The sequence below is a fragment of the Nothobranchius furzeri genome, chromosome 15 (genome assembly GCF_043380555.1).
Source record: "Nothobranchius furzeri strain GRZ-AD chromosome 15, NfurGRZ-RIMD1, whole genome shotgun sequence".
Taxonomy (NCBI): Eukaryota; Metazoa; Chordata; class Actinopteri; order Cyprinodontiformes; family Nothobranchiidae; genus Nothobranchius; species Nothobranchius furzeri.
In genome coordinates, this window is record NC_091755.1 from 42,711,824 (window position 1) to 42,722,610 (window position 10,787).

Below are 10,787 nucleotides of genomic sequence, written 5' to 3' on the forward strand. Positions count from 1 at the left end.
GATTTTAGCTTTTTCTAAACAAATTGTTGACTTTAGTCTTGATTCAGTCACACAGCTGTTCCTAATACAGCACCCTGTGGAAGCTGGAATATTGTGATATATGTGAAAATAAATATCACGGTTTTAAATAAGCTACAGTAGCATGACACCCACCCACCACCAGTACTGTGTAATGTGAGGATGAGGCTCTATGGGTGTGGGCAGCCTCCCATGCCCACCGCTCCATGCACAGAGCGAGGTTTGGACAGCACAGCAGCTCTCCGCTTCAGCAGAACGCTGCGGATGCAGCCTTTAAAACCTGGCAGGCCCTCAGGAAGTCTGGGAATTCTGGTCCCACCTGGTGGACAGACAGAAACAGGGTGTGAAATGGTGATATTACTGTTCTGTAGTGATCCTATTGTGACAGATTGAAAGGTCCAACTGAGTGGTCTGGTCCAGGTGTGTGCGTGCTGTTATAGTAAGTTGGGCTTACAGTGTGGCAGTGCCCCTTTTAAAGGCGCGGGGGCCACAAAGACGGAGGCCTATTGAATACCACTGCTTGGGGACTATAAAGTACTCAAGTGAGCGACTACAGTTAGAGGTGTGTGGAGCTGACCAGGTACATCTCCCAGGTAAACGGACACTTTGGGCCCTGCAGAACGGTTCTGTCCGGGGCCCACGCTGGAACTGCTGGCTCCGTCCACATACAGCCTCAGACTTCTGTCCTTCTTCAACACTGGAAAAAATGATTTCAACATCACAACTGGCCAACAAAACTGGAGGAGACCACATGCCGACACAAACTAACCTTTGATAGTGTGCCAGAGCCCATTGCACAGAGGTTTTTCAGAATAAAAGGAGGTGGAGAATTCACCTTTGTCACTGTTGACTAAGACGATTACCTACAGAAAACACACATTAGCTATCGTTCTTTTCCAGAATCAAGTATTCATGGAAAGGGTCGTCTATTCTGAGCCCGTCTGACCTTTCCGTGGCTGAGGGCCAAACTCAGGTGATGGTTAGGTGACGTTCCAGCATGCAACAGCAGTCCAGAATCTGAGATGGGCCGAACCTCAAGCTGGATCTCTAGATTTTGGCTCAGATCCAGGAGCTCATCTGTCAGACGAACGAGAGTTCACTGAGGAGAAACTCTCAACAATAAGGCCAAGCTAAAAGTGTGGAGACTCATCAGCTGACATGGGAAAGACAGGAATGCTAGCTAGCTACCCAGCTCCATGTGTCCTCCGGGTCCAGAGAAGTATGTGCCGGGCTGCAGAGATTTCTGGAAACATGGCACTGTGCCCTGGCTGTGGGTTGGGCTTCCTGCAGGGTCTTTATTCAGCATCAGATCCTTGACACAGCCCACAAATCCAACACAGCCTCCAGTCTGAAAACAGAACACCTGTTAAATAAATGTATAACACACACACCAACTCAGTGCCCTGGTGGTGGTGGGAGGGACTGGCCGCGCCTGTGGTCAGCAGCCTCGCCTCTGTCAGTGCGCCCCAGGGCAGCTGTGGCTACATCGTAGCTCATCATCATCAGTGTGTGTTAACACTGTAGTGTACAGTGCTTTGAAGTCCTTATTCTGAGAGGCACTTCTAATCTTAGCAATATTCCTAAGTCGGAAGAAAGAAATCCTACAAACCTGTTTAACCTGGGATTTGAATGACATGTCCTGGTCAAAGACACCAAGGTTCCTTACTTTGTTCTCGGAGATTAATGTAATACCATTCAGGTCAGGTGATTGGCTAAGCAATTTCCTTTTCAGGATTTCTGGTCCAAAGATGAGAACTTCCGTCTTGTCTTGATTTAAAAGCAAAAAGTTTTGAGTCATTCAATTTTTTATGTCCTCAAGACAAGCCTGTAATCTACCCAACCGATTAGGTTCATCAGGGTTAATGGATAAATATAACTGAGTATCGTCAGCATAACAGTGGAAGTTTATCCCACGCTATCTAATGATTTTACCAATTGGGAGCATATACATAGTAAAAAGAATTGGTCCAAGCACTGAACCCTGTGGTACTCCGCAAGTAACCCTGGAGTATGGAGAAGATTTGTCATGTACATTTACAAAATGAAATCTGTCAGACAGGTAGGATTTAAACCAGCCTAGCGCTGTTTCTTTGATTCCTACAACATGTTCAAGTCTTTCTAAAAGAACATTGTGATCAACTGTGTCAAAGGCAGCACTGAGATCTAACAAGACTAGAACAGACACAAGATTCTTATCTGAGGCCATGAGAATATCATTTGTAACTCTCACTAATGCAGTTTCAGTGCTGTGATACTCTCTAAAACCAGACTGAAATTCCTCAAACAGAGCATTAGTGTTTAAATGCTCACATACTTGGATGGCCACTATTTTCTCCAGGACTTTGGATAAAAATGGAAGGTTAGACATTGGTCTATAATTCATTGGGTCATCTGGATCCAGAGAAGGCTTCTTAAGTGAAGGTTTGATTACAGCAACCTTAAAATCTTGTGGTACATACCCATTTACTAAGGATAGATTGATTATATCTAGAATGGGGGCAGTAACCAAAGGAAATGCTTCTTTAAATAATTTGGTTGGGATTGGATCCAAAATGCAAGTGGAAGGTTTAGATGAAGCTAATATTTTTTTTAACTCTGAAAGCTCAACTGGGTCAAAACAGTTCAAACACAGATGAGGTTCTACAGTCACCTCTTATAAGCTTAGCCGCTTATTATGATTGGATGTTGTTGAGTTAGAAAATATGGATTCTATTGTTTAGATGAGCCTCTTCCCATTAGGTATGTGTATTGTTTGCATCTACTGGTGAGTATTAAGCGCTCTCTCTTCTCATGCATCGTTCCACAAATGTGGAATGACCTTCCAAGCACCATCAGAACAGGAGCTTCCTTTTCAATTATCAAGAAACTCCTGAAGACCCTGCTCTTCAGAGAGCATCTTCTAAACTAGCACCCTCCCTACAACCGTCCCCCCCCCCCCCCCCCCCCCTCTACTGTCCACTTCTTGTTCCCTCCTCTCCTTGAATGATGTCAAGTTGTTGTTATTGTTGTTAGCCTCAAGAGCAACATGCCGATTATCACTTTGGACAAAAGCGTCTGCTAAATACATAAACATTAACACTGGTCCGTCGGGTTCAATGCATGTGATGCATAACAATGGTAATTTTGTGTCCCTTAGTGGTGATAAATAGTTAGTGCATCTGAAAAACTAACGCAAAATGAAGAAAAAAAAGATCTTTTATACTGTACTGCTCAAGATAAAAAAAATCATGAGGCAATTCACAAACAAAAATGAAAGACAAAAGCGCCCCATTAAAAAATAAAAATCATCAGTAAGAAAGGAGGCCGAGAGCTGGTGAGTGTCCAGCATGAAACATCCAAGATCCAGAAGTACATCAAGGACAAGGCCCCAACAGATGACATGCTGATGAGCTTCAAGGGGTAGTCCTTCAAGACTGTTGGAAAACCAGTTCAGTGTACTACCTCTTGAAGCTCATCGAGAGAATGCCAAGAGTGTGCAAAGTCGTAATCAGACCAAAGGGTGGCTTTCCTGAAGAAAATCAAACATAAAACATGTTTTCAGTTATTTCACCTTTTTGGTTACGTACAAATCTCCACATGTGTTCATTCCTAGTTTTGGTTCCTTCAGTGAGAATCTGCCAATCTAAATGGTCATGAAAAAAAAAAGACCACATTGAATGAGAAGGTGTGTCCAAACTTTTGGCCTGTACTGTACATGGAACGCCACGACCAAGTGGCTGACATCGTGTACAGGAACATCTGTGCAGAGTATGGACTCGAAACCCCAAGGTCAAAGTGAGTAACACCCCCTAACGTGGTTGAGAGCAAGAGAGCCAAGCTTCTGTGGGACTTCCAGATCCAGACTGACTAAATAGTGATGGCGAACCAACTGGATATTGTGTTGGTGGACAAACAACAGAAGACAGCCATTGCGGTTGATATGGCAATGCCAAGTAATAGCAACATCAGGAAAAAGGAACACGAGAAACCAGGAGAAGTTCCAAGGCCTCAAAGAAGAACTTGAGAAAGCCTTGAGAGGGTCATCGAGGTGCCCGTGGTCATCGAGGCACTCGGGGCAATAACCCAGCTCCCAGGCCTCTGGTAGAGGACCCACGCTTGGAAGGATGAGATGGGAATTTGCATCACAGGTGAAAAAAGTGAAAAGGATGAGGAAAGGTAACAACCTAAAGTACTTAAACCAACAGAGTTTGAATGAAGGCAACTGGACTTCTTTGGTTTCTTGAAGACGTTTCGCTTCTCATCCGAGGAGCTTTCAGAATTGACAAAGCTCCCTGGATAAGAAGCGAAACGTCTTCAAGAAACCCTAACAAGTCCAGTTGCCTTCATTTGAACCCCTTTGGATTACCATGACCCGGATGATCGAGAACCTTCAGCAGCATAAATTAGTTAAACTATTATAATATTTACTGTGACTGAGGCTGGGACTCCTCCGATATATAGAGGTCCTGTGAAGCGGGTCTTGGAGATTTCTGGTATTCTCTGAGTTTGGGTGCTGATCCCATCCACAATCAGACTTAGCCTCTTTCCTTCATGCTTTATGAAAACCTGCAGAAACACACACACAGCATTACACTCTACCCTGTTTTTAGTTCTGTCACTTTATAATATTCAGTACGTTATCATTTTTTCTTCCATTTTAACCAAAACATGAAAACTTGATAAACATGCACTTCTGTTGGGACTAGAGCCTTGACTAGTGGGACTGCACCACCGACAAAGCCAGCGAAAATTACTAAAATTATTTCACAACGTAATAAAAATGACTGACGTAGACATGCGTGTGTGTGTGTGTGTGTGTGTGTGTGAGACCTTACCGTATGCCATCGGTTATCATTGTATTTGTTTTTGCTTTGCAGCACAACTTTCTTATTCTCTGTGTCTAATGAAAGCTGCAGGAGGCCATTGGAGATGCTGAGTGACATCACTGCTTTGTCACGCTGCTTTCCGGTGGCGTAGAGCACACAACCATCAGAGGATATCTTCAGCGCTAAGGAGACATGAAGCCTGCAGGAAAGGTAATTAAAATCCTGTTTTCATGGATGAAGGTAAGCACCTGTACACCTGTGTCATATGGAACAGGTACACACTGTTTCATGACTCTGATGTCAGAAACCAACATGTGGAGGAAGCAGCTGATGGTGTTCACACTCACACTGAGCTAGGTACTGGATGGTATCGGTGGTAGCTGAGGGTGGAGCCGCTGAAGTGGGTTGCTCGGCTTTCAGAGAGCGGCAGCTCACCTGGACAGGACTCCCTGGTGTTCCGACTGAGAGATCCTGGTTTCCTGTGTCTACCCTGAGAGGGAGGTGGAGAGAACTCCGATCAGAACTGTTTTCTTTTTCTTCTGGAAAATGCTGAGCTGGCCTCCTGTGAGGTACCTTGGGCTTGTTACTGCGTTTGGACGGCTCGGCAATGATCTGCTGAGGTTTCTTAGCAGCAGGACACACCAGAGGAACATTGACGTTTTCGTTGGCTTTCATCAGGTTGAGAACCGCCTGAACACTGGTGTCACTGCACATGAGGATCAGACCAAAAACATACACTTCGTTTTATTAAAACATGTCTGAATCTGGACCGAACGGCAGGTCATCTCACAGACGTGAACAGGAAGGCTGCACTCCACTGAAATGACGTTACCCGTCAGTGATCTCCATCATGTAGGTTTGTTTTATGAACAAAGGCACTTTGCTTCTGAATTTTTCAGAAAATCACATTGATGGTTCTTTATTTAAATTATTTCAACAGATCAATGACACAATAAAAACATGTATGATATGTAAAGGTCAGAGGTCACCACAGTACCCACTCGTGAGGACATTGTCCTACGTGGTTCAAAACTGTCCTGCGTGAGTCAGTCCGCCGGTTTGGCAGGCGTGGCTCAAATGTTTTTGCAAACATGTAAATTTTAAATTCAAAACACTGAATCCCCCCCTGGAAAAGTCCACCTTCCTAAATGTAACGTTTGGCTCTGTGTTATCGGGGCAGCAGCAGCAGCTCAAGAGGTAGAGCGGGTTGTCCAGCAATCGGAAGGTTCAATCCTGGCTCTAGACAGAGAATTCTGCTGTTGTGTCCTTGGGCAAGGCACTTAACCCACCTTGCCTGCAGGTGGTGGTCGGAGGGACTGGTGGCACCTGTGTTCAGCAGCCTCGCCTCTGTCCGTGCGCCCCAGGGCAGCTGTGGCTACATCGTAGCTCATCACCACCAGCGTGTGAATGATACGCTGCAGTGTAAAGCTCTTTGGAGTCGTCTGACTCTGAAGGGTCGTGTAGGAGCTCACATGTGCTGTTTTCATTTTCTTTCTGCATACCTGAGAGGAGGCTTGGCCTCATTTGATTGGTAAACTGGTTGTGGAAGCACCAGCCTACTTAAGCCAACGCAGATGAGACTCGGGTGTGGCTGTGTGTAACAGACTCTGCGGACTGTCATGGGGTAAGCAACGTATTCAATGAAAACCACTTTAACTGCAGTGAATGGATCATGACTTTGTGGAAGAAGACAAATAAATAAACATCAGAAATAAACACAAGCTGCAATTCTTTTAAACGCACGTAAAGACCACCAACCATCTCAGTAACCAGTAGTGCCAGTGTATGGGGCACTGGTATCACAGGCCAGCAGTGACCCCAGTGATGGGAACTCCAGCTCTAACTAATCAGTTTCCCTCTGGGACTAACAAAGTATTATTGAACTGAACTGGTTCTTACAGCTCGGCTCACTAAAATGAATCGGCTCTTCCGGCTCTCAAACAGCTCCTCACATTTTTTATTTTTAAATTCATTTATCACCAGAAAACTTTATTATTTTATTATTATATTAGTTTGAAATGTTTTCCCAGCCGCCCTCTGCGTCTACAGAAGGGATTCTTTGCTAAATCAAACATATCAGATGTGTTCAGGCGCGTTGCAAGATCTTCAAAAGTGTGGGGGATGTCGTCTGTGCCTAAAATAATTGGATGTTATCCATCTTGTTAGTTAAATTTCCATAATAGCGGAGCAGGTGCGGATTTTAGACGCGTCACGCATGTCTCCGTTTTAAACATGTTTAAACTGTTCAGAATACAAATCCAGGCTCTGTCTCGTTAGATCGGTGTAACTAAAGTTTGTACTGAATGAAACTTTACATGAAACCATGTTGAAAAGAAAAGGATCCGATTATATCGTTTCCCCTCATTTACAGTCAGAAGTACAGCGCAGTGCGCTTGGCTCTGGGGTTAATCAGGTTTAGTTGTTTCTCTTTGCAACAATCTTCACAAGAAGGCAAAACAGTTAAATGGCAGGCTACAGATATTTACGTTTGACTTTTATTTTGACGGATAAACTCAAGGATGTTGGTTGTTTTGAAAGAATTACCCCAACGCACACTGATGCGCACACAGATGAGCTGACATTTTAATCGTTACGCACATCGCGGAGGTAACTAAATCCATCAAGAAAAGATTCCCATCAGAACATCAGAGCTTTATACTGGACACTGTGCTCAGCGTGGATCGCAGCGCCCACGGTGGACAGTGAGCTGAAGATCTGTAGAGTAGGGCTGCAACAAACGATTATTTGGATAATCGATGAATCGGATGGGGTCTCGACACGATTAATCGGATTACATAGGGACATTTTTAAAAACTGCTAGGGAAACGTTATTTCTCTCCTTCCTTCACTTTATTAAACACAACATTATTAGAAAACAGTTCAATAGCAGAAAAACAACATGCCATCACCTAAATTGTCTTATAAGGTGTATAGACCGAGACCCTAAGCTACACCTATCTGTGACCTAAAATGCTTGGTCCAAGTTAAACAGCTTAAGGGCAATTCTCATCTGTTTTGTTTGATCTCATCTGTTAACATTTATTATAACTGGGGATGTCAAACAATTAATTTTTAAATGTAATTAAACATAGGCTGTGAATTAATCAAAATTAATCTCTATTTCCAAAACTGACTGAAAAAATACCAAATAAAACAAAAGTAAATGAATGCCATCCTCCTTGCGATGATGCCCTGGGCAACTGCCATAAAGTCACATCAAGAAATGCTGCTGATCATTCCAATGATCCCAAATAGACTCACATTAGGCCACATGAAAGCAACTGAACCCAAAAATATATTAACCAGTATATAACTGCACTCTCACACAACACGCCTGCAGCAACAGTTAGGACTCCTCCCTCCCTTTTAAAAGCGTTTTCGCTTCTCAGGACATTGTGGTGCTAGTAGTCTGGCCCCGGTGTAGTCAACCAGTTTCTGTGGGAATGTGATGGCGGAACCGGTTCGCAGCAGCGTGAGGCCCCCCCCCCCCCCCCCCCCCCCCTTAATCTAATAGCGTCGCGCTTACGATTTTATAGACTCTTTTTTTACGAGCTTAGGGCATGTCTAGCCTGTGTAATAATCCGGGACTTGGGTGAATCACTTTTGAAAAGTTTTTAACTTACCCGGACACAGAGTTCTCTCCTTCCTCGCTGATGATTCGCATCATCACTGTAGTACTCCCGTGCCATGCTAAGTCTGACCTACAAACGTTGCAGGTAACGAATTTCTTCGCCTGATTTAACTGAAAATGCTCCCAAACTTTAGAAGTTTTTACTTTTTTGGGTCTCGCTGCTTCTGCCGGCTAGTCCCTCGCGCTGATCCGACTTGCTTCCAGTCTGTGCGCAACGGCGGACGGGTGTTGTGCAACTCTTCCAACACCCCCCCCCCAGGTGTTGGAAGAGTTGCACAACACAACGAATCGATGATGCAATTCGATGCCAACGCTTTTAGTAATCGATTTTCATCGAATTTATCGATTTGTTGTTGCAGCCCTACTGTAGAGGGGTTCGCAGCGCAGTGCAGAACCACGGCGCATGCGGTAAGATTTCCTCCCACTGAAGCGGTCTGGAAAGCCGGTCTCTCTGAGGGATGTGTCACTTGGAAAAATGTTCTGATTATGAAACTTTGGCTGAACAGCGCTTGTTCCCGTCTCTAATATGGAGACGCATGACGCATCCAGTCTGAGGCAGAATAGCCTCTTCAGCTCAGAAAGCTCCTGTAGAGACATTTGATCACGCACAAAGTTTATGTGGAGCAGAAGCGGTCGGGCCACGGCAGGTGGAATGTTCCTAGCCTACATGAAGACACACACACACTTTGTGCCAGAGGTATGGGGCGAGCGGCGCACCCTGTTTGGGATGCTGGGGCAGTGTGGGGTGAGCGCTTACAGCCTCCAGACGGAGGTGCAGGACAGACGGCGAGTGCAGTTGTTGCTGGACTTCTTACGAGCTGTGGGGGCGTATGACCGGGTTTAGCAGGTGGGCGTCTATTATTTGTGGAGGTGGCACCAATACGCCTTGTAGGTGTCTAAGCTGCTGTTCTCTCAAAGAAGAAACAAAGCACGATTTCTGGCTACGCCCATTTTACTGACACTCACAACAAAGCAGCCGTGCTCTGCTACTAAAACAGAAGATAACTGCCTTGCTTGGACTGATAATTTTTTAATCGAGTCCCATCACCGTAGACTTAAAGGGACTTTTCGGACTTTTGAATTTTTATGCTCGCCATTGCCCCCTCAGGCCAAAAGCGTAATGGCAGCTTCAATAGTAGGCTCGTGCACGAGGCGCGCATGCTGTACGTGCACACTTCTTAACGAAAATAACAACTGAGACAGTCCCGTGTGTGTGTGTGTGTGTGTGTGTGTGGCCCAGAGGACAGGAGGACGTGCAGCTAATTGATTAAATAATTTGGTTCTGTACCTTTCTCTTCAGCACAGCCGACAAAGGTTTATGATGGGTCAGTCCTCCTGCATGCTCAGATCATTCCCTTCCCTTGCTTGAAAAATTGTTCCAAAATGAAAGTTGAACCCACATCTTTTTTATCTGTGAATTCAATGCCGTTCGGCGAGTCTCAAATAAAAATTTGGGCATCTTACTGTAAAAAAATATACCATTAATGTAAAAAATAAACTCTATTAAATAACTAACTTTGTTCACACCCAGAATCAAACCCAGGTCTTCTGCATGAGAGTCAGACATCTTACTTTGTGAGCCAAAGCACCAGTAACATGTGATGTATCTGTAACATTTATATCCTTGATGACAGCTGAAACATCAATCCAAAGGACGGTTCAGAGTGAAAATGGCTGTTTTGTAGCTAATTTGCAGGAAATATCTAGAAGAAAGTTCTACAGAAAGTAGCTAAGGGTCCTCAGAAATGTAGCTAGCTTTGTCACTAGGCGTTAGGAACAGCGACAAAGTGGCACTGCCTCTCTCTCTGCTGCTAAAGCTACGGATAGCAAATGCTACGGGCGATGCCTGAGCGTGAACGCGCATGAAGCAGCCTGCTCGACCCGAGCATCTCTCTTTTTCTGTGATTTTACAGAAAAACAGGCAATCACAGTAAAAATGCCAGGGCTCATTCTACAGGACCAGGGCATTGCAGGAGAATGTATGAAGAAGACATTTATTATTTCTATACATGCTTTGGCTGTCAAACTTCCATAATGCCCCTTTAACTGTTTACAGGTAAACAACTTCAAATCTAAGATAATCACACAATAAAGAAATACATATTTTTGCTTTGTATTGTCCACACTCTTCCTTTCAATTGTCATTATTGGTAAATGTGTCCAAATCTGGCTGCATTTCCTGCTTTAACTCATGTCCTCCCATTTTATCTCCCCCTCCTCCCCCTCCTGTTGTTTTGTTCACGAACGACACATCACTACACAAGTGCGGGTCACTAATCCTTACCAAGAGCCCACAGAATGTGTAATTGGGCCCTTGAGCATCAATAGTGATG

At 44.5% G+C, this 10,787-nt stretch overlaps 2 protein-coding genes across 8 annotated transcripts in view; one reads left to right on the forward strand and one right to left on the reverse strand.

Annotated features, from left to right (window-relative positions):
* Positions 1-10,787, forward strand: part of LOC107390550 (proteasomal ubiquitin receptor ADRM1) — a 33,456-nt gene that overhangs the window by 17,933 nt on the left and 4,736 nt on the right. For all 4 annotated transcript variants that reach the window (XR_011516671.1, XR_011516672.1, XR_011516670.1 and 1 more), the window contains exon 11: positions 4,908-5,033. The gene's annotated coding sequence lies outside the window, so the exon portion shown is untranslated. The remainder of the gene's footprint in view (positions 1-4,907; positions 5,034-10,787) is intronic.
* The window catches only part of lama5 (laminin, alpha 5), a 154,729-nt gene that overhangs the window by 740 nt on the left and 143,202 nt on the right, over positions 1-10,787 (reverse strand). For all 4 annotated transcript variants that reach the window (XM_054745619.2, XM_015967344.3, XM_054745621.2 and 1 more), the window contains 9 exons: positions 5,397-5,529; positions 5,171-5,313; positions 4,833-5,022; positions 4,426-4,563; positions 1,207-1,366; positions 965-1,095; positions 788-881; positions 596-715; positions 1-337 (listed from right to left, as the gene is read on the reverse strand). The exon at positions 1-337 is cut by the window's left edge. In XM_054745619.2, coding sequence (XP_054601594.1) covers positions 189-337; positions 596-715; positions 788-881; positions 965-1,095; positions 1,207-1,366; positions 4,426-4,563; positions 4,833-5,022; positions 5,171-5,313; positions 5,397-5,529 — 1,258 coding nt within the window. In that variant the 3' untranslated portion in view covers positions 1-188. The remainder of the gene's footprint in view (positions 338-595; positions 716-787; positions 882-964; positions 1,096-1,206; positions 1,367-4,425; positions 4,564-4,832; positions 5,023-5,170; positions 5,314-5,396; positions 5,530-10,787) is intronic.